Source organism: Pollicipes pollicipes, unplaced genomic scaffold (assembly GCF_011947565.3).
Source record: "Pollicipes pollicipes isolate AB1234 unplaced genomic scaffold, Ppol_2.1 Scaffold_4219;HRSCAF=4965_pilon_pilon_pilon, whole genome shotgun sequence".
NCBI classification, from domain to species: Eukaryota; Metazoa; Arthropoda; class Thecostraca; order Pollicipedomorpha; family Pollicipedidae; genus Pollicipes; species Pollicipes pollicipes.
In genome coordinates this window covers 15,628,278-15,655,411 of record NW_023596448.1, presented here as the reverse complement: position 1 = coordinate 15,655,411, position 27,134 = coordinate 15,628,278, and the positions used below count along the sequence as shown (strand labels likewise).

Below are 27,134 nucleotides of genomic sequence, written 5' to 3'. Positions count from 1 at the left end.
ATAGCACATTGCTGCCCCTTGAAGATTATCATGCGACTCTAGCGATCGCGGCAGCGTCAAATTCGGAGATAAGCGGTGTCGTGCGGACTGCGCTTTGAGATCCAAAACATACAAAACTGGTACCAGCAGGTACTAGCGCCAGCTTTGGTCAACACGTGCAGATTCATATCCGCTAGAGCTTGCATGACGGAGGACTTCACAAGCTGGCTAAACCCATGGATGCTTATGTGGAATGTTTAACGGTTTGGACCGTGTGCATATTTTTGGAAAATGATAGGCTTGGGTATGTGCGTGACATTTACGAAATGCTAGGTGTGCACTTTAATTCACGGTGTATAACATTACTGCTTGAAGTAACTTAGTCATAATAAGCTCTTTTCGCGCCACTTTTGTGTTCATCAACGTAAAAGAGTAAGCCTCGGTGCTTTCATGACACCGTACCTTCAAGTACTACCAAAATACCAACGGCTAGGTAAGAGGTGGATGTGGACACAGTCGCATGTGCTGTGGGTGGATTAGATGCATGCAGTTTTACCTATCAATACCTCTATTGCCTTGTACCGGCAACGGCATGGGCTTTAAGTTGCAATGGAAGCAGGCAATAACAACTTCAGCAGTCCGTTCGTCGTGGCCATCCGTCACTTGGCATTGCCGTACACTGAGGTCTGCTGGGGAGCTAGAGGTACTCCACGGTTCGATTCTCCGCGTGTATCCGCGGGTTCGATTCTCCGCGTGTATCCGCGGGGTTCGATTCTCCGCGTGTATCCGCGGGGTTCGATTCTCCGCGTGTATCCGCGGGATTCGATTATCCGCGGTGCCCGCCCTTCATGCCAGTGTCAGAGGCAGGCGACGTCATATAGCCTCAGCATGTGAGTGCCTCGGAAAGCCTCAATGACGATTATTTCTGTTTCTGGGGAGCGGCTGTTGCGCATTTGCTGTGACGTCACTGATGACCACCAGACGGTGGCATTTAAAGGACACGCCAAAGTAGGCGAGGTTTTTGCTGGAGCTGGCTGGGCAGGCGCCGAATACCGTGAACCTCGATCTACACGTCACTGGTAACAAGCTGCATCACACACATCGAGGATGCGCGCGAGCGAAAGAGCAAGTGAGCGAGAGAATGCGTGCGAGCGAGAGAACGCGTGTGAGGATGCCCCAGATATCTCTCGAGGCGCACTGAATGGCCAGTGATCTCGCCACCGGCGCCATGATGCGGTTAATAGCAAACGACTTCACCAGGGATGTCTCATTTGCGCCGCTAATGCTTTACTTTCGCGGATTAAGGATTGTTTGGCAAGGCGGATAATTGCTTTAAGCTGGACACGTCCAAAATACGAAAAGTCAAAGACGGTACCACAATCACAACAATGCTCTTAGCTATAGCAAGGCTAGTAATTTAGCGATAAAAGAGCTTTATACCGGTTTTAGGAATGGTGAACAAGTCAACAGGACTGTTGAACGTTAATAGAACAGGACTTAAGAAACCATCCCATTTAGGCGCTGTTTAGGAATAATGTGCTTCTTACGCACTGGCGAGTGTCCGGAGGCTGGAAATGTAGTCAGCCTTGAAACACCAAGTCAGTACATCTGCGTAATTGGTATGCGGACGTTTTGGATGTGAGCCAGCCGCCTCTCGGGACGCCTTGCCAACCGCTGTTCATGTCAAGTTTCGCCACACGTGTAACGCTCTGACATCAGCAATTGTTTCGCATTTTCCTCGTTTGCCCATGAAGGATTTGCTTATAAACGCTGTACGAGAGGCGTCTAGGTAATGGATTACAAAGGCGAATTACTATTCTGTTTTTTCAACTATTTTCGGAAGGTTTCCGAGGGCTGGCACACACGTCACTGGCATCACGTGAAGAGAGTCAATCAGTTTGTCTGCAAGACCAGCTGCAAACTGATCTTAACTCCAGACAGCGGCATCTGTAAGCCAGCGGTACATGGACGGCGAGCCTTCTGCCACCGCATTCCAATAACGCCGTCCGCCAAGAGCAGGCGGTCCCTGTGGGCCGGTGTTCCTGTGAGGCTAGGCAGAGGCCACCATCTCTATCTGCCCCGGCGGCCAATTAGGTGCGCTTCTGATTAATCTTCCAGCCGCGTCTGTTGGCGATGCCAGCGCTGGTGGCGCCGGTGGCGCCGGCTGCCGGCGGGAGGGAGGAGGGGCGGCGGCGGATAAATGGTAGCCCGGCGGCGGGGCCTGTTCGCTGAGCCCGCCCACCCGAGGATGCGCTGTCGTCTGCCGCCGCCGGCGAGGTCTAGCACGTCAGCGCCGGAAGAGGCCCGTGGTGGGGGCGCCCGGTACCGGTCCTCGCACAGAGAGGTCCGGTACCGGTCCCGTGCCAGGAGAGGTCGCTGATAAGGGTGCTATACCGAGACCCGTACCAGGAGGGGCAATGCTTCATGTTCACCAGTGTCCGCGCACGTATGAGTCACGGAATGTTAACTCTAAGGCTTTCTGTGCACGGGGGTTTTTGGGTCAGAGGCTCCGAACGTCATGTTCAGTGTGCTTAGCAGCGCATTTGGGACACACGAGCAATCGCTCGTACTGACAGCTTCCTTAGACTTCCAGTGACCATGAAAGGCTGCATTGCTTGTTTCATACCTCGTGCCCGCATGGTCATTCGGGACACGCTGGCACTGAGCGTCAATGGTCATTTGCTAGCCATCCTAACAACGTCCGGGTAACGTCCAGACTTCTGAACGGGATGGATACTGCACGTCTAAACGCCCTTCACCCGACACCTGAGACGACTGTGGACACCTCCCATAGGTGAATAGCACTGCTACAAGCTTGGATAGGGCTTGACGAAACGCACTGCGTGGGTGGGATGCGTCCATAGTGTCTACGTGTCCATACGCGACAGGCCTAAAAGCGACCAGCTGTCGGGCCCGGCTGGCAGTCAGAAGGGAGGGAGGGGGGGGGGGGGGGGGGGGAGGCGAGTTGAATCCGTCTCTAGCTGAATGCTCAGAGTTCTCTGTACTCAGGGTCAGGCGTGAAACAGACATCCGCGAGGAAATGGCCCCAGTCAGCGGAATGCATTCAGACGTGTAGCGTGCATAGAAACGTCCTTGGAACGGGTAAAGCGAGGACACCATGCCATTTCGGATAACCGGGCTAAGCCAAACAGCAACTTGCACCATGTTTTAGACGACCATGTTTCACGCCAACCTTGGGAGCTTCTGACGCGAGCTACAGATGACAGAGATGAATTCTGCGGGTTGATGTTATTTTTTTTGCGCTGACTTTGAAGCGGAAGGTACCTTCTCGATTTTCGATTATTACACTCCCGTTTGTAGCATCGGGGACAAGTGTGAGGGATCGAAAATATGAATAACCTGTATATTTTGAAGGGTATCACAGAAGCGATACCTAAGTCTGATGAGAACAACTATTGCAAACCATGAGCTGTAAATTACATGAACTCACTGACCCGCAAACACAAACGAGCCGAATACAGTGCGAAAACTGCTCGCTAATGCCTGTAATCTCATGCCAACTACCAACCCCCATTAACAATTCCACCTCCCTGACCAAAGCCCGACACCGCCCGTCGCTGCGTCAGACGTCAATTTCGCGGCAGACGCCCCGAGCCCGCGTCAGCTCCAAGGTCGGTCACATGGGCTCTTCAGGCGCTCCTCGTGCGAAGATCGGCGGGGCTGGGAAGCAGCACAAAAACGGCGCCGCCGCGTGAGACGCGTGCGCACGAGCTCGCCGCCAAGGCTGCGGGTAACGTGCCATGAATGCCTGGCCCGTTTCGATCGGGGGCGTCCCGAACGAGACGTGCTGCAATGGGCGCTCATAATGGCGCAGCGAGGCGATTAGACCAGGTGTGGCTCACGGACAATGGCTCGCTTCTCCGAGACGGCAGGACCGGCGGCTTTTTGTGGCCACTGTCGGAGGGGGAATACGGTGGGTGGGATTGACGCGGTGGTGTGGCGCAATGTGCGGCTCGATCCAGCCACAAACCGTGTCGGGTTCGTCCGATGCATTTACCCGCAGGCTCTTACCGCACATCCCATGCCAATGCCTCTGAATGAGGTCTTAAACTCTTTAGGAGCGCCCAAGCCTGCCGATCGAACCTCGGCGGCGATCGTGACTTGACGACGACAGCCTGGCGAGCGGACTGCGGCGGCCGTCCAGCCAGTGCCAGCTCCGGGCTGCCACAGCCGCCTCACGGCCGTCAGCGCGCGTCGGGTCAGATGCCAGTTATGAAGCTCTCCCCCTCCCCAACATGGCTCCCCACCCCCTCCCCGGCACTGTGGCTTTGGCGGCCGATTTTGGCCGCATCCTGAAGCACATCGCCGACTATACTGTTTTGCATTGTTTGTGTCGCGATCTAATTTTACCTCTACGTTTCAAAGCTCTGGAGTTTAGGAGATGGGTAAGACACCTAGTCGGAAGCATCGTCACCCGGTGTTTGGTTCGGCCCCAAACATAACTTTGGGCAGTTTTAACCGATTTTGTGTTGGGATAAGGTCTCTGTTCCTGTTTGTTTCTTTTAACTGCACTCAAGCGAGGATCCCTCGGATGAGGCGCACTTCTGCCGGACACGCAGGACTTGGCATGCGCACAACGGTGCAGCCACACGTTCGGCGCAGGCAGACGTGTCAGTTCTTGCCGCCTGTCAGTGACGTCACCGTTTTTATCGGCAGCATACCTGGTGGGTGTTCACCGGTCACCAGATGTGCTAGCGTCACACGCGTCCGGCAAACAGGATAACACGGCGCCGAGCAGCGCGGCAACCAGCCTTATGCATCTGATGGCTCCATGGGGGGGGGGGTGACAGCGTGGAGGGGGGCCCAACGTGTCTGCGATAATCGCTTTAGGAGTCTCGCGTTAGTTCGACATTGTTATTTCCTTCTTGCCACCACCCCCCGTCGTCACTCGCAAGTGTCAGATTTTGCGTAAGTGGTGGCGGCTAACTTGGTGAAAAGTTGATCTGATGATTCCATCCTAACAAACATGTTCATTTGTCAAACATTACAGCTGGGCAAACTGAGTTAACCTGCTCTGGCCCATTCGCACACCAGCTATACATCCTCAACCCACACGCATGTCTACGTAACCTCAACCACTTACCTTCACCCACGCACACACAGACACGCACACCGGTATATGTGTAAGCCGTTCACAATGCTGTGCGTGTCGACATGGGTGTTTAAGATGCGTGGGGATTTCTGATGGTATCAGTCTTTGGCACTGCTTCTGCGGAGGACCGCTGTTAACGTGAATATAATATATAAGGATGCGTCACCAGTGGAATGAGAAACAGCGAAAAATCAGCACCAAATTTGTGTAGCAATCGTGCCAATATTGTTGCAGCCATTGTGGCCACATCATTCGTCGTGGCCGCTATGGCAGTTTCCCCACGGGGACCTGTATCCTGTGCGCGGCAGCTATGCGCTCCTGTCCCAATATAGGATCACGGCTCAACATGGTCAGATGTCATGTTACGTGTTCGTTGCCGTCGTCGCTCGCTAGATGGCAGCCTGGTAGCCGGCCACGGCGACGGGCATGGAAGACGTGACTGCGAAGCCCAGGTAAAAGTGCTGACCAGGCCCTGTTGCAGGAGAGGGTGTTGGCGGCCACATGCTGCGCGGGCGGGCTGTGCGCGCGCCACCCACCGCCGCGAACAGTGGCCCCCGATAGCGAGTCGGCACTGCACAGAGTACGGTCCTCACAACAAACACGTGTGCGGGGCTGTGTTGGGACTGCAAGAGAGGCCAATGTGGCACACGTTTGGCCCGAATGCAGTTAAACCAGTCATAAGATGAGAAGATATGCACCTTCGGGGATATGCTTAAAGCAGTGTCGTGCAATCATGCGTTGTAATTATTCGTTTCAAACGTCCTGAATGTGTTCTAATCGCAGCGATGCAGCTCCACGATCCACTTCAGCAGCGCAGGCAGTTCATTCATTCAAGTTATTGTTGTAGCTTAACGTTTTGGCGACATGGAAGACCATTACTTGCATTTTATATGGTGCATAATCATAGCTTCAAAAAAACATGTGGAGCTGGGGGTCAAATTCCCCAAACCACAATCACCCTGCGCTTGTTAGATACTTTTGACAACTTTTTGGTGATTTTGACCACAAAATGAAAGAACTGGGCCAAATATCTGAGTGTGCAGACCCGCCATAGATACAAAGCCTTGACCATGACTCAATGACTGCGATTGGAAATAAATAAGTGCAAGGGGCTGGTGGCGAAATGCCATCACTTGTCAGGGGACGACATTCAATCCTCTGACTTTCCAGCTTCGCTATAAAAATACACACGTATGTACTTCAAACCAACCAACCAAACATACAGGGTTTGAAAATCTGGGGTGGCGTGTCACAAGCTTAAGTTTGAGAAACGGACTCAGTCATTCAATATATGCTGCTAAATTTTACCGTTACCAGAATTATCGCAATCTCCTCGTCTAGAGAAATCCAACCATTAAGCATGAATCTCCTATTGTTTATTGGCTGTTTAATAGACGCAGTAGACAGGCATGACATTCACATCAGTTTTACAAGCAGTTGCAAAAGATAGCGTCATTTAAAGTTGCCAAGGATAATCCGCTCACTTGATGCCTCCACGAAGAAGAAGAAAAAAACAATAGCTTTAATCTCAGCATCACGTACCACATGACTTGTTTTTCGGTGCCGCGCGCGCCGCAGTGTGGCCAAGCACCCTGATTGGTCTTCAGCGTATCACGTGATCACGTGTCTCGGGGCACAGGTCGGTCCCGAGCGAGGTGGCCCGTATTCACGATGCAGCTGCTCCAGACAGAGATGGACGACACAGACTAAATCTTACGTTTTCGTCTTTTTCCGAATCCGACTCTGCGTAAACTAAGCTTGACAGAACATTTGCTAGACGGCAGACGAACCAGAAAGGTCATCTTTAACTTATCCGCACCTTTGAGGTATGATATGTCATGACCGTCGCCACGGGATTCTGCCTCTGCCTTGGCGTAAATGATAACGATATTTATCACCAAGCGAACAAACAGAGCTGTCACTTGGCTGACCTTCTGTAGCTTGTTGTCTTGCTTTCACTATTGACCATTAAGCAGTGCAATACCGTTCCGGTTATGCTGGTCGACAGCAGGTGATTCAAATTCCATGCCCGCTCTCCCGATCCGTTCTCCATTCATACCCGACCTCCGTTTAACCCCATTCAGTCGAGCATTGCATGAAGAGGCCACGTCTAAGGTCGAATGTATAACGGACTCCGTGGAACTGCAGTTGCACACGCGCACACAGTCCATTCACCCGGGGCTTCATGCTCCGCATAACATAAACTCGGCGGGAGCCGACCGCAGAACGCCATGGGAGTATGCTTGGTCAGATTTGCCTGCACTTTACTCCCACATAGAGTGGTTAACTCCGGCGTTTACCGCGGCGGCGGAGGGCCATAAAGCCGTGGGTTTCCGGAAATGTCTATCATTGCTCATGGTGCCGTGTCAACGGCCGTGCGGTCACCTCTGCGGGCGGGTGGGGAGGACGGGAGGGAGGGGGAGCAATGAGCTCCATCCCGGGTCTACCAGGGAAAGGCTGAAATGCAGCCAGCTGCAGTGACATCAGTCCACAAATCGAGCCGCTGGCGCAGCTGGGCTCGGCCTGCTCCAATGCCCCCACGTGGTTTCGGGACACTAAGCCCCGCAGCGTTGGCGCGGACCGCGAATTCGGCCATTTCCACCTACCGAGATCTTTCAACAGCTTCATGCTGGAACCGAATCGAATCGGCCAGCGACCGTCGACAATGCATATGCATGAGGTGTGACTGCCGGGTGCCGGACTCCGTCGTCCCTCAGGAGCCTCTGGCGGCGGGGCCGCGTCGGCCTGCCGCGGGCTATTCGTTGCGGCTGACCCCCAGAAGCAACCGGAGCCGGGCTGAAGTCCAGCTCAGGGACGACCGGAGCTGAGCTGAAACCCGGTTCGGGGACGACCGGAGCTGAGCTGAAGCCCAGCTCAGGCGCGACTGGAGCTGAGCTCAAACCCAGTTCGGGGATGAACGGAACTGAGCTGAAGCTCAGCTCAGGGGCGACCGGAGCTGAGCTGAAGCCCAGCTCAGCGCCGGCTTACCAGAGCGGCTCAGCGCCCGGACAGCGGTTCGCTTCCATTGCCTTTTCCAGGCCGGTGGGGATTTATCTGGAGGCGTGGTGGAAAATGATCAAATCTCGGTGCAAAGCTTGGCCGACATCCGGTCCTTGTGTGGCGGGCTTTCCTGCTAGCCACGGCTAGGCCACGTTTCAGCGAGACTTTGGCCGAGGCCGATTCGTATCTGGTCTGGATGATGCCATATATCCCTCACCTAATGCACAGATACAATTGATGGTTGCCACCTGGTAGTCCAGACTAAATAAACGCATGATAATTCCTCCTCGTGTAGGTTAGTTCTGCACTTGCATCATAGACGTCATGAGTCAGCCTTTCTAATGGTAAATGCAGTCTTCTCAGATGCAAGTAAATATGCAGCTAAGTTTTCAGCGTGTGATGCTGAGGAGCATGGAATGTGCATCTAACGGGTTGTGCTAGGCTATGCTTCCACCGCGGTTAGAGATTTACCTTGGCCTGAAATTGATCGGGTCATTTTTCAAGCGTATAGAAACTGTAACCACTATTAGTCATAGCTGGTTATTAATTATACCTGTATGCATTCAAAACAAGCCAGCAATATGTTTCTTACCAATATTTTATGGGCATTAATAACTGAATTTTCTGGAATTGAACCCTCTTGCTACAACCTGGGTAATAGTCATACATTTTTGCGGTGGCTAGAGCTTTCTCAATGTCATGTGAATATATCTTCAAGCTTGGCCGAGAGCAAAGTCAAACGCTCTTCGTTGCCGCAACTGATTCCCGAACAACGCTCCCGGTTCCGAAATCGCACTCTCCCCGGCAGCGCTCCGTTTAAGGCGGCCTGTTACAGAACAGTTGCATCATCCGCGCGGCATGGACAGGGCGGTATGCTGCATAGGAATATCCAGCCGTGTTGGAGCGGTGGAAATCAGTCACATAGGGCCTGAACTGTGTATAGGCGAGATCTATTCAGTTAGCGATACCCGCATCTGACTTGGGTGTGGTTTCCGTGTATGCTCTGACTGAATGGTAATGCGGGCTGAATGGTAAAATAGGAACAGCTGCACACACATTAAACCACCTGTGGGGGGGGGGGGGGGGGCACTCAGTAACAGAAACAGAATAAGGCACTGCGCCAATTGTGAGTGGGACACACACATATGAAACGGACAGATGCCGTCTGGTGGCAGAGCCCGCCCAGGAGTGCAGATCATGTGGTGCCGTGCTGACCGCGGCACACGTTCTCATCACGTGTCGTGGATACGAGGTCGGAATGCTTATCTATTTTGCTCGGATGAATCTCTTAGAATTGTTTGGGGAATATGTGTCTTTAGACTTCTTGACATTCGTGTTCATGTTCATTTTATGATGCTCGTCGTCAAATGACTTAGGCACGTTTTAGCCGTTCTGAACCATATTGACTATGACAGTTATTTGTTATCATCTCAGACAAACGTGGGCATAGCATGCCACGGCCTCCGAGCACGCCAATCCTCTGCTTAAACGTTATTGCCAAATAAAAATAAATCATACCGCTTGTGCGCACAACGAGCCTTGGGGTCGGCGTGCCCGATAATCGCCCCATACCCTCACTCAGAGTTAATCACACCATACCCTCCCTCGGAGCTAACCATGAGAACGCTGTTTCCATCGTCCGTCTTGTCTGGCCGGCAGACTCGGAATATTGCTGCTGCTGGCAGCCGTCTTGATGACGTCATTGGTAAGATCAGAACACCTCGGCGACTCACCAGAAGACAACGATCTGTGTGACTGCATGGAGTACTGGGAGTGCATTCTCAAGTAAGTACTTTTCGGGATTCCACTAGGGGGTCAATGACAGCTGGCGCGGCGTCACCTCCTCTCCAGAATCGGCTCTGGGAGTTATGCTGTGAACTCCAGACGCCGCGACCGTTGATGACGCTGTAGCGTTTTAGGATGTTTTTTTGCTGACTCAAAGGAGTCAGGAACTTGCTGTTCATTTGAGTTAGCCGACTGCATCTTTGCATCAAACGAGATGGTCGTGATTCGGAAAGCAGGCTGTAATTATTTTTCTCCCAGACAACTGCTCGTCGGCTCCAGTTACCACCATATACCCTCTTGTGACCAATCGAGGAACGGCTTTAGGTCAGCATTGGCTGACCGTTGGTGACCGTACACTTCTCGCTAAGCTATGCGGTATCTACTAAGACGCGACTAATCGCCCCCACAATATTAAATTAGACAGTATTGAGTCGTGAAATAAATTTGATGCCTTGGTTCCGAGTTTGATGTCATGAAACAATACCCCAACACACCGGCTCACGATTCAAAGGTGAATTGTGTGTCGATGGAATTCCTTCTTTCTCTTTTTTAATCTTTTGTTTTTCATGCATATTTGAACACTTCAGTGTAATGTATTGCGTACATACTTTGCTTCGCAAGGCTTATCGATTTACCTTGCTCCGCTATATTTTGATTCGCGACGGCACATATACCTTTTAGCGAGATCTGCATGACCGGAGTGTTTGGACAATTTTGATGCATCATTCATTGCCCGAGGTCAACATCTCGGAAAAGCAATTATTTCCGTCACCTTCACGGGAAAGTTAGAGGGAGCCGTCAACTTGTCGTGAAACTTTCGCAGTCCCCTAACTCAGCTGCCCGATGTGACCCGACGTAATGGCCTCTCATGTCAATCACTCAAGGCATCAATCGGAAAGTTTCCGTTCACACCAATGATGTTGACTTGGCTTTCGCCGCTAGGAAGGTAGTCGCCGCTTTACGGACGCTGGATCGCGTCCGCACTTCAAAGGCGTCAGCTAGCCAAGCGTTACGACTTAATGGACGCCAATGCGTTTTATTTGTGCTAGTACTATACGGCCAGGAGTCGCGAAGAAAGCGTGCACAAAAAGCCCAGATCCGATTGTTCTCACTTGGCACTTGGCACCTAAAGTGAGGGTTTCGCCAGGAGACCACTGGCACCTGGCGTTGTTATGATTCGTGGGTTATTGGAGGAATGCGTTGCGAATACTTGTGAATGTTTGAACAAGGCTCTCGGCCTCAGGAAACCTCTTGCCGTGTCACGTGACTTTAAGGATGTTAACTGCACAGCTATACCCTTGAAGGCAGACATCGACTCACATATATCGTTTATTTGACCCCAATTACATCCCTTATCGTGATCTTGCTTGCTGTTCTCAGGTTAGCTGTCACTCTCTTTTGCTCGGGTCATGGTATATCATTATCAATATGATGCGTGATCCACTAAGGGCCGTTTCACGATTTAATAATGACCATGCATTCCATAATCACACCAATAACGCCGAGTCGCGTTAATAAATCACTGAAATGTGCAACTAAGCAATGACACCAACTGAAATATTCGCGCTTCAACCCACTTTCTATTCAAAAATGAAATTTCCAGTCACTTCCGCGACGCCCTCATGCTCAAAACATCCACCAATCACACGACTTTGTAAAACCCTCGTCGGCGGCTGACGACATGCGCTCTGTCTGCAGCAAAGGCTCGCCGCGCGGCCTGTGTCCCATGTCCAACAAGTTCTGCTGCTTCATGCCTCGCACCTCGCGGCATCACGTCAAGCCGCTGAGCCTGCTGACCATCTTGCCGCCGGCGCGGCGGCGCAAGACGTGCGGCACCAAGGGCCACGACAGCGACAAGGAGGGCTTCGCCGAGATGGCCGAGTGGCCCTGGCACGTGAGTGTCGCGCGCGCTTGCTGCCACCTTCTGGCGGCGTCTGAGCGCGATGTGTACCTCTCGCGATAGATGGCAGCACAATGTAGCATGAGTGGGCATGCTGCGCCGCACGACTCCGGCGGCTGCAGCAGTGAGTGCAAGGAAAGCTCTCGGTTCTGTACTGCACACAGGCTATTTATCAAACGTCATAAGCGCAGGATCATAATGATTGACGAAACTGGTATCCCTGTCCCTTGCGTGGCGCGGTACCTAGCAGGAAAGCCCTGACATGTGCGCATTTTTGTTTGATATCAAAGAAGACCTATCGACTATTTTTTTAAAGACTTGATGCGAATCATTTGTATAGATGGATTTCTGGAATCAGAGCTCACTCTCAGCAGTGCTTGTTGTGTGAGCCCCGACCCCTACCATCCGATCGCGCAATTCCAGGCAACGGCAGAATGTAGTGGCCAAAGCTCAACGTGCGCCAATGCTCGGAACGGTCCGTCCTGCCCTCTGACGTCATCTGACCTTTAGCGCGACCGCTGCTGCCGACCGCAGGCCATACCTGTCAAGGCCAAACAGCGAGCGCTTAAAGCGGCTCGAGCCCATCCCACCACGGGCGGGTGGATCGGAAGGCAGGAGCTTTAACCAAATGGGCCACGGGATGGGACGGACGGACTATCTGTCTTGATTTTGATGTATTAACCTTGCAGCACATAATAACGCGTCAGGCGTTTTGTGTAAATTATCTCCCAATGAACGCTGCGTCGTCATAGAGTGTTTTTATATTCATGTGTTCATTTATTACACCACAAACACCTTTGAAGGCCCTGGTGGTACATGCAAGTATAACATACTACGCACTGCACAAAGAACTAGATTGTCAAGAGCACATGAAATGTTATGTTGGAGGCTGTCGTGCAATGGTAATGACGCTCGGCTTTAACAACCTTGAGAAGCGCATGTGTTGCTTTCATGCGCATGAGAAGTAAGGTGTTTCTTTTAACCCAGCGGCCTAGAGAGTGACGCTCACTCCTGTTGCTGTGTTTCAGTCGGCCATTCTGGAGAAAGAGGAAGATCTGTACGTATGCGGAGCGTCCCTGCTGGACGAAAGCTGGCTTATCACGGCCGCCCACTGCGTCGATGACTAGTAAGCGTCGCATATCGGGAGGTCATCAACCTCTGATCTGAGAGGAATAAGCTGATCGTCGATGACTAGTAAGCGTCGCTTATCGGGAGGTCATCAACCTCTGATCTGAGGGGAATAAGCTGATCGTCGATGACTAGTAAGCGTCGCTTATCGGGAGGTCATCAACCTCTGATCTGAGAGGAATAAGCTGATCGTCGATGACTAGTAAGCGTCGCTTATCGGGAGGTCATCAGGCTCTGATCTGAGAGGAATAAGCTGATCGTCGATGACTAGTAAGCGTCGCTTATCGGGAGGTCATCAGGCTCTGATCTGAGAGGAATAAGCTGATCGTCGATGACTAGTAAGCGTCGCTTATCGGGAGGTCATCAGGCTCTGATCTGAGAGGAATAAGCTGATCGTCGATGACTAGTAAGCGTCGCTTATCGGGAGGTCATCAACCTCTGATCTGAGAGGAATAAGCTGATCGTCGATGACTAGTAAGCGTCGCTTATCGGGAGGTCATCAGGCTCTGATCTGAGAGGAATAAGCTGATCGTCGATGACTAGTAAGCGTCGCTTATCGGGAGGTCATCAGGCTCTGATCTGAGGGGAATAAGCTGACGATTGTTGCTGACAGAAGACTCGGGTGGCGGTCATGGTTCTGTGCTTATTTACGCGCATGTTCTAGGAGATTGATAACTGCAAAGGCGCTTAGGTGGGGTGGATATCACTGGAAAGTATGGGCCTGATATATGTGCCCACATATAGTCATGGAACAAGGCGACGGTGACCGAACTTTGCCTTGATTGCATGCATGCATTACGTTGTGAGATTAAAGGGAGGACCCCGTAATGGAGCCTGCAACTGAAACCTATGCTGACAACTTTAGTACTATTAAGTTCAACATAACAGGTTTCGAGGATTTTCTTACTCTTCGTTTCCGCGTGTTGTAGTGAGTCACCACAAGCAAGGCGATGCCGGATGTACGAAACTGCTCCGCAGGAACAGCGATAAATATCGTGACAATGTCGCACATGAAACGTAGGCAGGATTGTAAGGCATTAGGTCGTTTGCTCCTGTTATAACTGTTAGCGCTCACATTCAAAATGGCATCCATCACAACGTCCATAAATACTCAGTTATGGTCGGTTTCTCTTCCACTCGTTGCCTTCAGCACAAAGCTGTGTTGGAAGCACTGCTGGTATTTGTATATATTGCTGCTCCACGTCGTAGCGATTAACCTAAGGCATTGTGGTGATGCCATGCATCCTTCACTTTGGAGAATCCTATCTCTGAAGCCGCTCTTCACCTTTTTACGCTATTCTGCTCTCCGCAAGTCATTAATCTACAATCTCGTGCGGGCAGCTCACATCCGGCAGCCACGGGCGCCGTCGCTGCGTGTGTGTTATCTACCGCTAAGCCCAGCGCGTCCGCCCGCGCGCTGTGGGACGCGACCCCCGCCCCTGACCGTCTGATCTGTCCGCCCGCGCGCTGTGGGACGCGACCCCCGCCCCTGACCGTCTGATCTGTCCGCCCGCGCGCTGTGGGACGCGACCCCCGCCCCTGACCGTCTGATCTGTCCGCCCGCGCGCTGTGGGACGCGACCCCCGCCCCTGACCGTCTGATCTGTCCGCCCGCGCGCTGTGGGACGTGACCCCCGCCCCTGACCGTCTGATCTGTCCGCCCGCGCGCTGTGGGACGCGACCCCCGCCCCTGACCGTCTGATCTGTCCGGCGGCAGCGCGGCGCTGGGCAACCGGCTGCACACTGTGCTCAAGGTCCGGCTGGGCGAGTATGACGTCAGCTCGACGTCAGAGCCGGTCGGCCACGAGGAGATCGACGTGGATGACGTCATCATCCACCCGCAGTTCGACAACGCCACGCTGGTGAGTCTCGGCCACGTCTGGTGCGTAGGCTGAGCGACGTGGGTCGGGCGGCGGCGACGGCCTTGCGTCCTCGGTCAGTAGTGTAGCTACAATGATAACTCTGCGGTTATTTTATACCCCGCGGGACATCTCACGTTATCGGCGTAACGATCTCTCCCTAGGGAGGGAGCGCTGGACGACGGAACACTCCAGCAGCCAGGCACCCGGCTCATGGTCAGGGGCAAACGCCGAGCCCTTTAACATATACGGACCCCATCCCCCGGTATTAGGCCATTGGGGCTAAGATATCGTCCTTGGCGGCTACGGGGTGGTTCAAGAATCGAATGGTGGAGTATGCTGAATCCGGCGTAGTCGGGTGATAACGTCGTGAGCTATGGTGGTCTAGGCGTGCTTTGATGTTGGGCTCTTGACCCAACGTAGCTGTTGCCTGTCTTGAGGTTAACTCGTACAACTTAGCAACAAGAGATTTGTCTGGGGGCGGGTTCATAGACTATGGCGACTAGTTTCAAAGCTAAGAGTGCCGTTGTGCTCTGAGGGAGCAGGGCCTGGTCTCAGAACGGCTCTGACTACGTCACTCATGACAGCGAGGATGGTATAGCCTGACTTGCGCTTGAAAAGGAACTGAATTAGAGAGGGCAGGGTCCCGATCTTTGAAAAGATGCGCTGGCTGGTGGCAGTCACTGCCGCTTTCGATGCTGCTCGAAGCGTAAACTAGAGGGTCGGGACCGCATCTGGGCCGGAACCGATAACTGCGACAGCTAAAGACGCGATTGACGGCGGCGCGCTCCACAAACCGAGATCACAGCCGGCGGCCGACGCGGCGCGGTGGCGCAACGAACTGGCTCGCCAGGCTTCACCTGGTGCGGACGAGCCGGACCAGACAGCGAGAGCTCCAGCGATGAGGTGGCGCGCCAGGCCTCATCTGGTGCGGACGAGCCGGAACAGACAGCGAGAGCTCCAGCGAGGAGATGGCGCGCCAGGCCTCATCTGGTCTGGACGAGCCGGACCAGACAGCGAGAGCTCCAGCGAGGAGGTGGCACGTCGGTCCACTGGTCCCGCGGGGTTTCCAGTCCGGTCACGCGGGCCGAAATGGCCGGGCCGGGACCGCGCCGGGTTCTGGCTATTCTCCGCCGTGCTCAGGATAGCGGGGCCTCGCCAGCCGCCGAGAGCGCCGCGCTGAACTCGCAGCTGGAGCATGACCTGTTTGGCGCCGCTAGCTTGTTCGGTAGTTCGGAAACTACTCGGGGCTCAAATGCGATTTGCGGCGACCTGGGCAGCAGTTTGACCTTTGTGCTGCTATCGAAATTATATAACTGTTTCGTAATGGCTCGATTCTGGTGTGGGTATAGCTCCCAATGGAAGCGCTCAATCAAGGCATGGGTAAGACTGCAATGTTTGATACCACCTCGGCACGAAGGCAAAGCCGCTGTCCTGCCCGTCTGTCGGAAATGCTCCCGTCCTTATTTTCGCTCATGCTGTAAGCCTTTTTGTGAGAACGGTAGCACAACTCCCCATTTCTGCTGCTGTTCAACTAAAATTTTCGTTGACGTAGTCCGACACATGTGTTGTATAACCAATCTTCTGCTTTCATTTGCCACCATGATCAAGGGGTCTATTCTGGGAGGCTCTGAGTACTTTATTATGCATAATCAAGTCATTGATCACATAGAGCCAGCGGCTGAGCTTCCCAGCAAATGTACGTACAACAGTGGTTGATCAGGCAGTTGTTCTAAAAACTGCACTCGATTTCGCCAGGTCAGCGACATTGCGCTGCTCCGCCTGCGGACGCCAGCTAAGAAGCAGACCAACGTCAACGCGGTCTGCATGCCCAAGCACAACCACGACTCGGCCTTCAAGGGCAAACGCTGCTACGTCACCGGCTGGGGACGGACAAACGAGAGTGAGTTGTACTGTACAAGAAGTGTGGTTACGCCACCGGCTGGGGACAGACAAACGAGAGTGAGTTGTACCGAACAAGAAGTGTGGTTACGGCACCGGTTGGAGAGTGGGGGTGAGCTGTGTCGTACTGGTGTCGGTAGGGTTGGTCACCGGCTAGGGTTGGTCAGAGACAGTGATGTCAGGGCCTGCGTTGTACAAAATGTTATGTTCCCTAGCCCGCGACGTCCCTAGAGCCAGCGGTACACCTATGTCGCCAGAGACAGGGCTACATCGATTAGCTAGCTAGCAAGCAAAGTGACCATAGTTGTAAAGATACTATCGTATTGACGAATTAACTGCCAAGTTATAGGACGTCTGTGCATCTGTCATGATCAATGACCTTTCGCACTACCTTATGGCTACTGGACAAAGTGTAGCATAACATATTAACAAGTGAGACTCGTTGACCTCTGGTCCGACTGCACCTACCACGTCCATTCGACGAGCCGTGAAGCCGTGGACAGTGTTGTACGCTGCTTATTAATGGGTTCCGGGCAGATACCCTGCAGTTGCTGTGAAGTACGCATTTTAAAGCATTCTCAGGGCCGTGATTGGTGCGGATTTACGTAGCGTTGGTAATAGGTAAGGCTATGAATACACAGCAATGGACAAGCAACGAGTCATCGGGGGGCAAAGAGCTCTGGATGGGAGCAGACATTGTCCCTTCATCGTCACGGCAAAGGGCAGCATGCAAAAATAAAAGCACTGCATTTTGACGGCGACTGGGCAAAAACCTAGCACTGTCCTATATTCCCTCCTTCTATTGTGTGATGCGCGAACTTACAAACGCAAGCTCTTGGACTGCATTTCACCCTTTATTATGTCGTAATTAGATTTGCAAATGTTATACCGGCCTTTACATCTGGCGGTGGGGAGAGGCGTGAGGCCTATGGATATTACAAGTCATATATCTACGTAATTACATAGAACGATCGGAACTGAACACTGCGGTGCACATCCGAGAGCCGTTGCCGTTTACAGCTATTATCTGGAACGAAGTCACATGTCACATGACCCGGCGAAAGATATTAAGCTGCATGGTGTTCTTGTGCGCCAGAAGTTTCCTACAGGATCGCCTCTTTAAACTTCTTGAAACATCAACTCCCGACCATTAGCAGCGGGTGCATTCCAGCAATGGTGGGATTATGTCTGGCCCCTAAATGTATCAGTGAGCAGCGGATGTGCTCAGCCAGTCACTCGCTTCCACAGTCATGCCAGTAATTATGGAGCAGGCTGAGGAAAGTGAACACTTTTGAAGATGTCAGGAATCTGCGCGAAATTTGAATAATGTAAAACAAAGTATGCATGCAAGCGAAGTTCCCAGCATGAAAGCGAAGTTTACAAAAGAAGGCTTGCCTCAGATATCAAACTAATTGGCCCCGAGAGGCATTTGCCTTTAACGTAATGCAGATTCGGGCTTTTCAGTGGTCTCCAGAGAGGTGTTGGAGCCATGTCTGCGCCGGTACAGAGAGGAAATGGCGGTGCCTCGCCTGAGGCGTCCACGCCTGCGCCGGTACAGAGAAGAAATAACTGGTGCCTTGCCTGAGGCGTTCTGACCGCCCTCCACACTGGGCAAAATTGACCCGCTTACCTTCGCCGGATGGTGAAAATTTTGATAGTCAATGGCATATGATTTGGGTGAAAACATGCCGTTAGTGTGTGGGTCCTAAAATTGGTAGGCAGTGTGGATGTGAGCATAATTATCAAAAAACATGTGTAATGCATTGGATCCGTTGGTAATACAATGGGTGCACAAGTAATGTTATCGAAATTCATTTGAATTGCTATTTAGTATCATTTCAAAATTCCCGAAGCTTGTAGCTTTTTTCAAATTTCAGAGCTGAAATGCTGTCGAGACTGATATTGCTTTCTTAAGCGTCTTTGCTTTAGTCATGAGTTTCGATGTTAAGTTATGAGTTAAGAGTGTTTAATTATGGGTTTAGATGTTTAATTATGAGTTTAGATGTTTAGTTATGAGTTTCAGTACCTTGCCACTTCTTGAAAGTAGAGTAGCTCACGCCCGTGTTGGTTAAACTATTACGCTGAAAGAACAAATAAACATATTTCGCCGCGCGGCTTCGTCAGGATGCATACAAAGTGAGTCCTGAGCAGTCAGGTCTGAAGAAGTCGCTGGGCAAAATATAAATCGATCATTCCACTTGATTTCCACTTATACGAGTGTAAGCGTATATGATCGAATTAATACCATGACGTGCTTAAAAGTTTTTGACCGATGGTATAGTCAATGAACTGGCTTAACCGTCACTTAGTCCGATTTCTGGGTTGCGACGTGCCTATTCTCACTTCGAGACTCATTATCAACGCATGTGAGCTAGTGACATGAGCTGCACGTACTTTCGCGTAAAGACGCCATCGGATTACAAGGCTTGTTGACCATAATGAAACTTGCTGGGCTCAGACCGTTACCAACGCTCCCTGTTTATCAACTTCTTAGGCGCACATATCCTTCAACGACGCAGAAGCGATCCAAACCGCCACCTACTGGTGCGAGTATTACCGGGTCCGTTGTCGCGCTATTCGCTCAGAATTCATCACCATCATTCATAACCTGCGTCTCATAAACCAGCGCGTCTCATAAAATCCTATCCGTCTTCGAGCTGAAATTGGACACAGCCCGCGACAACTTGGCCTCTCCCAGGAATGGGTTTCGGGCAGTTGTGAGGTCGTGGCTGCACTGCTCTCGTCCTGCTCCTCCCAGCTCTACCGCTCCTCCTCTCAGCTCCGCCGCTTCTCCTCTCAGCTCCGCCGCTCCTCCTCCCCCAGATCCACCACCCTCTCCACACGCCTAAAGCTCATGCCTCCCTCTCCTGTCCAAGCCTCTCGCTCTCTCTCAGCGAAGCCCCCGTCTTTTGGTTGCAATTGCCACACTGTCGATAAGATAATCCCCACCGAAATCCAGCCATCGAGTCGGGCGTATCCCTGTCACGTTGGGATGGGGCCATCACGTGCGAGCTGGGGCTCAGGGTCCCGGATGTTGTTCCTTTGGCTTAGTCAGGCCGCGTGACGCCACCGTTCGCCCCCTCCTCCCGTTTGTATCGAGCGACCGGAGAGCCGAGCTCTGTTTCTCGTCTGTAAACTCGTGACATCACCTCAGGCTGCAGCCATGCGCTTCGTTAGGTCCGAGGCCTCGCATGCACTGAAGCTGCGCTAAAAGCAACTCAACTATCATTCTGAAGGCGTGCTTCCTATTGGATCGAAATACTTTTGGCATCAGTCATTTGTGCGTCTTCTCACACTTTTCAAGCACCGTGGGAGAAAAATACTTGATATGTTGTCAGATATTGTTGAAAGTCAGGATGCATTGCGCACTGAGCACCCCAGTAACGGTACTACCGCGGTGCGGCATCAATTTTAGTTATGCTCTGTTCCTGCGGAAAAAGAAATGGAGTGTGGCGTTTATAACGAAAAGTAACGTTAGTATAAAGCTCGGCATGCATAACGTCATATGTGTTTAGCGCTGCAGAAGCATGTAAAACTTTTACAGCATGCAAACGATTTTCACTACACTGCATCACTGTCGTGAGAAGGGTGAGACGTATATATATTTGTTTATAAATCCAATCCTTACATGGCTTCATACGACATGACCATGCCCATTTGCCCCATACCAAGTGGCAAGTCGCCCAGACTCATCTTCTGTGGCTGTGATGCTGTTACCGGGAAGGCTGGACTAAGATGGATGCCTGAATGGGCAGCCTTCATAATGCAAGCCAATCTCAGCTCGCGCTAACCCGCTGCAATCTTCTGAAAAGAGTGGCCGTTGACTAATGCATGGGTATGGTATCTTTGGTTTCGTTGCTGACGGGGTTTAATTTGTGCATAATCTGCCCGTTAATGTGCCGGTAATTTCTCTCTTTAAGCACTTCAATGCTCTATTGTGTTTGCTGTGCGCTCGTTGCCATTTGTATTATAATCATCTCCCTGATTTTAGATATATTTCTGACATCTCCAGACTGCATCTGTTTGGGCAGATTTTGTTAGCAACATCTGCTTTCCTTACAGCCACATGCCGCCTACTGCGTAATACCATAGCCAACATGTGTCCCGATGCGACCCAGTTCAAATTGCTGTTTTAAGAACGCACTTGCCACCTCCCCCCTCGCCCTCTCTCCGCCCACTCTTCCTGGCCCTGTTGAAGGCCCAGTTTGTATAAGATCTCTGGATAGCAGAACCCTTGCGGAGACAATTCGGTACGAGCTTTTTTTACAGCGAACTACGTCTAAGCTTCCGTCTTGAATCTTCCCCCACCCTCTTGACCACCCCTCCCCCTAAGCCCCGACGCGGACGGCGCCAGAACGGTGGCAGACGGCAGCCGGCGCAGGCCAGCCAAACCCACCACGTTGCCGGCCGGCTTAATCTGGGCGCCGTTAATTTAATCGGCCAAATCTGACGTGATCCACGCCCCCGACGCGCGCCATCCGACACGCCACCGTTCGCGCGGCCTCTCCGGCGGAAGGGCCCGACCGACACGCCATCTTTCGCGGGGCCTCTCCAGCGAAAGGGCCCCAACCTACACACCACCGTTCTGGGGGCTCTCCAGCAGAGGGGCCCCGGACGGCACTCAACCGTTCGTGGGTTCTCTCCGATAGAATGGCCTCGGTGGACACGCCACCGTTTGAGGGTGCTCTCCAGTGACAGGACCCCGGAAGGCGTGCAGGGCGTGCTGTCCCTCCCCCCCCCTCACCCTGATTGTGTTCCCTCACTCCGCTGTTGTTCCGTCAATGCTTCTACTCCGTCGCTCTGCTGGCTTCCCCTCACTTTGTTACTGTTCCCTGGATCCGGTGTTCGCTCCCTCCGCTGCTGTCACCTCAGTCTGCTTCTGCTCGCCAAGTTTGCCGTCGTTCCTCTGTACTGCGGTGCTGCTCACTTCCTCTGCTACTCCACCCTCGCTTTGCTCACCCCATGGGGATGCCCCTCACCAGCAAGGTCTTTCTGCACTCTTTCTCCGAGAAACAAAGTCATTATTTTCTTTATTCTGTTGCCGCAAAGACGCTTTGATATTCCTCGAAATGATAGTCGTATTACTATGCCGGAAGACCATAGCATGACTCTCTCGAGCCCCATAACATGGGGCTCGATGCCCATGCTAGATGGGCATCGAGCGACATTAGAAAGACAACAAGCAAATATTGACTGGTGGCCCTCTACAACCCGAGCCCGTCAGCCGGCGTTCTGATGTCCCTTCCTTCGCCTCTCCCCTACTCTGACTGTCGTCTGTCCGCAGCGTCCGAGCACTCGGTCGTGCTGAAGGAGATCCCCGTGCCGCTGTGGGACCGCGACTCGTGTGACCGCGCGCTGCGCACCCAGTTCGGTCCCAACTACCGCATCCCGGAGACGGCTCTGTGCGCCGGCGCCGAGGGACGCGACGCCTGTGACGTGAGTGCTTGACGTGTCATTGGGGGGAGGGGGAGGGGCCCATAATTTGGGGAAGGGGAGGGAGGTGAGGTCTCTTTAAAGTGATCTGAAAATTCACCGGCGTCCATCGCTCATCACTCACGTTACGTCCATGATGCTGTTGGCCAGTACACCGCCTACCGCCATTGTTTTTATAGCGCATTTGTATTTCATTTACTGAGCCATGGCTTATCATCATACGGCGCATAAAGTCCTCTCTGGACACACGTGAAGTTATTTCATGGACGACTATCCGACGGTGAAATGGCTCTTATCGCCTGTCGTGTGACGCGTTAAAACATTGTCAGGGCGATGGCGGCGGTCCGCTGGTCTGCGAGAAGGAGGGTTTCTGGTACCAGGTGGGAATCGTCTCTTTCGGAATCGGCTGCGGACGGAAGAACATTCCCGGCGTGTACACTCGCGTCAGCGCCTTCGAGACCTGGATCGTGCAGAGCATAAGCCGTTTCGAGCGGCGATAGGTCGACGTGCGAGCTGCCATCTGTGAGCGACCGCTTGAACTGACAATACGCCGCCGTACCATCTAGCGGTGACTGCGGTGGCTGAAACAGTGGTTGCCGCCACCAGGCGGCCAGCCGGGACATAGCAGGCGGGCCAATGGTGTCTTAGAACTGATGGGCATGTGATAATTTGGCCAATCATCGCAGAGCAGCAGTTGCGGGGTGACTCATGGCAAGTGTAACGTGGAGCGGTTAGATGGGAGATGAATGAAGATAACGTAAAGAGAAGGTGGGGACACAAAATAGACGACGTTTGCTTGTAAGAACACGTGGGAATGGAATCGAGCTCATCGTGCAAGCGCAGCGCAATGACCCACGTTGAAGTCAGTGATGTGTATGAAATGTGCCGGGATGGTGTTGAAAAAACAGTGTAATCCAAACTGATTTAAACGCGGACGTTTTAGGACATTTTTTAGGTAGTTGTTGAGGCATAGCTGTAACTTTAATCTGTAACGGTCTCTGTTTGGGTGCATTTTTCAAAGTCAAGCGGAAAATGTGTCAGCAGCGCAGCGACTTGATGTAATCTGTACAATGTCTGACTGTGTGTTTATGCATTACACGTGGTGCATGCTGCAAAAAGCCACTGCAAGATTCACGAGTTGTGAGAGACCTGGCCCTATGATGAATACATGTTAGCTAGAATTTAAGACCGACGTGAATTACAGGAACGCAAAATGACGGCGGATCTCCACATCCCACCACAGATGTAGAGCCTACCAAAAGCTAAAATCGTCGCCATTCGATGCGGACCTGCTGGCGGCCGCTAGGGACGTTATTGGCTGAATGTAGCCGTTGCTAATCTCCAGATCGATTGTTATTGCCTCATTTGTCGTCACACTAGAGAGTGTCGCCTTGCCAGAAGGAATTCGGTGGAATTGGGGCGCTCTGTCGTAAATGGCGGAGCGCTGTCGCAAGAGAACGTGGCGGAATTTAGCACTCGTATTAGCCCGAATATTGAGACACCGACATTTGAAAATAAATAAGACAATCAGTATAGACTGTGGACTTCTACATATCACATAAATTGTGAAATACATAGATATATTGTTTTACGCCTTGGCTATTTTTTGCCGTCTTCGAGATGAAATCATAATTTTCTGATGTAAACAGTGAGAAAATTTTATCAAGTTTGCGTTATTATCTTTGACCGGTGTCTTTTCCTGACAGGGCACATTCTGCGTAGATATGTGCATTCTACTATCGAAACATCGGACGGACAGCCAGCCTGGAGCCGCGACTCCTCGCAGTCATGCGCGAGCGTTCCGCCAACTGTGCTTCTCTGTCCTACAGCACCCGTCATGTTTTGTTTTTTTTGGCGTTGTTGCAGCACCGTAACCTGGAAACTGCCGCAGCATGGCTAGTTGTTTTCTATATTGCTACCCAAAAACAGGTAATCAGGAGTGGCCCTCCCTCAATCCCAGCGATGCAAAAAAGTGTACGTTAAAACCAGAAAACATAAGATCAAGTCGCGACACTCCCAGATAGGAAGAAGAAAAACACAAAGAATCAGGTAAAAAGGTGGTGCAGACCCGGCAGGAATCATGCTATGCAATAAGCAAGGACAAATAAAACATGAGAAGGCTTAAAGTAGCCTCGGATGAAAAAGGGGAAGTATGTGAGACGGGAAGTGTTATTGAAGTGAGGCGTTGTGGTGCTTCGTGGTGCCTAGCGCTGAGTGCTTTTTCTGTGCTTAGATTTTAGTGGTCATCGTAAAAAGGTATTCGTACTGCTACAAATGTAGCAATCTGAATTAAGGCGACACTATTGACCCACTGAAGGCGTCCTACCAAATCATTTTGTGCTTATCAAGTCCAGTTTAGTGTCAAATGCATGGCATCATTGTTATGCTAACTATCTCCATCTACGCTGCGCCTTGTTAAATACAGATAGCGTAATGAATAGCTAACAGGCAGGCCATTTTTACACACACCCTAAAATAGTACGCACAATTTTAACAATAATAGATTCTGAAATCTCTCCCATTGCATACCACTACAACTGTCCGTGCTTAAGTAAGCTTCGGTCGAAGTACCGTCGCCATATGCAAGCACACTGTGCCAGCAGTCAAGCAGATATAAACCACAGTAATATCTATCAACGGCTGAGCTCGACATCAAGGCCATACGCGGCCAACTGAATGAGGTGTTGGATATTCACATGCAATTGTATTGTCTGTACTACCTGCGTTGTATGAATCTCAACGTAACACATAACAGCAAAGTTATGTTTTCTCTAAGTTATTTCGCCTACGTCATGTGCAACATGAAGCGTCAGGAAAGGCTTTCCTGTATTGCTGCCGCACCCACCAGTGTCATTTAACAAGCGTTAAGCATCCTATTATGTACCGTAATATGTCGCTTGCGACATATTACGATACATTCCAAAAAAATACATATATTTCGGGTGAGCTCAGACAACCGACAGCAGCACGCTAACTTTGAACATCCGTGGTTTGTGCTACCATGCCTCCAAAAAATCTTTCTCGGGGTAACTTTTGAATGAATATGTTTCATAGGGAAGGTAACCAAGTATTTATGACGTTTCAAGCTTTGAGAACAATCTTTAAACAATTTTGAATGCGGCTGAAAGTAGTCACACCGGCTGATTCCAGCCCGCTTGATATTTTTAGCGGCATAGCTATTTTATTAATCTAACTGAGCATTCTTATTTACAGCTACGAAAAAATTTCCATTGAACATTGACATCAACTCTGGGCCAGTCTTCCTCCGCCCCATGACATCTCCGAAAAATAAGAGGAGGGATGCTGACGGGTGAGTCTGAAACGAAGATTATGGGTTTAATTAATATGTCATAGTTGAATCCATTCTTGAGAAGAAGAAGAAAAGTTCAGCCATACTTTAAAGAGAGGAAATGTTAGGATGCATCTGAGCATTTAGCCTTGGTCTAAAAACTTTCAGATGCTCTACATTTGTTTGGCATCGGAAATTGCATAACATCAGCCACATGTCCCAGTCACACAGTCTATCTCTATTACTTAGGAACGACGGTGATATGGCCTGGGCACCGGCGGACCCCTTCTGGTTTATGGGTCAGGGCTAAAAGGTTAGTAAATGGCAAGCAACGCTTTCATGAGCATCCAATCCATCACTGAACGGCGTTTCAAAAGTAAATGACCATTCCAAAAACGTTTGGGAGCAAGTTTGACGTACCTCACATTATCGTAAATTGAAAGCCACTGGGGATGATCTATAGCGTCCTGATAGTTCTGAAGGGTCACAAACGACCGGTTATTTTAGGAAAACGCGTCGGGAGTTTGAGCGAACGGATTCGCAGTGAGATCGGCCTGACAGCCTGGAACAAGTGCCAAAGTTCGGCTTCGGCAGGCAAGCGGGTCGAGTCAGTGCGCTGTACAGACCACCTGTGTGACGAGAAGATTACCGTCAGGGATTGATAATTGCAGCTTTCAAAGTCAAACAAAGCGATTACTTCGTTCCCGTGGGCTGCTTCTCGACCCCCTTCATACCGGCTTTATTGCGGTTCTTTGTCTGCGACCGCCATAAGTTCTCATCTACCGGCCCCATCCACCAACTGCCTACGGTGCCGCGCGTGGTCAGAATAAGCCCAATGCTGGTTACTGGCATTCCGATAAATCGATGCAGCAGTAAACCAATAGCACCAGCGCACTGGTCGGCATGTACTCACAAATAACCTATCAAATAAGTGTGAGTCCGCCTTGCTAGATCTCGATAAGAGAGACAAGCAATGTGGATTGGTTCGTTCCGGTAGTGTCCGAGCGAGGCAGTGTCGCCTTGGCAGCGGCTATTTCGCTGTTATGAAACTACCTCCTGAATTAAAACGCGTTTATCGAAATCAGTACCAAGCCAATCAACTACCAAAGGCAGTTTATCGTGGAATTGGCCTGCACCCACCTCAGCCAAGTCAAGCAGCTTTAAGGCTGTCTCAGGGCATGTCCGCTGATCTCACGACGACATTTGGGCTCTGAATGTCGAGCAAAGTAGCATCCAGCTGTCGTTTTTGACTGGAAAAATCAATGCCACCGCACTAATCCGACTTGTCAGCATTTGCACAGCAGATCTCGCTCAAGTTTGCGAAGGATCGTCAACACATTGCCACACCAGAAAGAAGAGGGCTGGGCCCGCGCACCCTGCGCTACGATCGTGTGACATCAGCCGTTGTCCCGGCGCCGCCGTGCTCTCGTGGCGCAGCCCGAAGCGCATCACACGATCATTCATGATCATAATCCTGATCATGGGATCCTGAGGACCGAGGGAGGCTGTGATCTTTCACGGATAGCGGACGGCCGGCTGGGGAACGCCAGAGCGATCTCCTGTATCACTGCGTCCCGCCCGTCTCTGGGAGACCGACTCGAGACCGACACTCTCGGGCCGCAGGCTCGACCAACGTCAAGTCAGCGTCCCCCCGCCCCTCTGCAGGCTCTGTACCCGGCAGAGAGAGAGAGAGCATGAGGTCACCGTGCTCGAATACCGCGCGGTGCAGCTCGCACGCGTCCAGATG

General features: G+C 51.7%; 1 protein-coding gene across 2 annotated transcripts in view; it reads left to right on the top strand.

Annotated features, from left to right (window-relative positions):
• Positions 1-23,286, top strand: part of LOC119095381 (phenoloxidase-activating factor 2) — a 74,589-nt gene extending 51,303 nt beyond the window's left edge. For both annotated transcript variants that reach the window (XM_037218228.1, XM_037218229.1), the window contains exons 3-9: positions 9,752-9,877; positions 11,576-11,771; positions 12,806-12,903; positions 14,622-14,766; positions 16,522-16,666; positions 21,950-22,101; positions 22,428-23,286. In XM_037218228.1, coding sequence (XP_037074123.1) covers positions 9,752-9,877; positions 11,576-11,771; positions 12,806-12,903; positions 14,622-14,766; positions 16,522-16,666; positions 21,950-22,101; positions 22,428-22,598 — 1,033 coding nt within the window. In that variant the 3' untranslated portion in view covers positions 22,599-23,286. The remainder of the gene's footprint in view (positions 1-9,751; positions 9,878-11,575; positions 11,772-12,805; positions 12,904-14,621; positions 14,767-16,521; positions 16,667-21,949; positions 22,102-22,427) is intronic.
• The last annotated feature ends 3,848 nt before the right edge of the window (positions 23,287-27,134 follow it).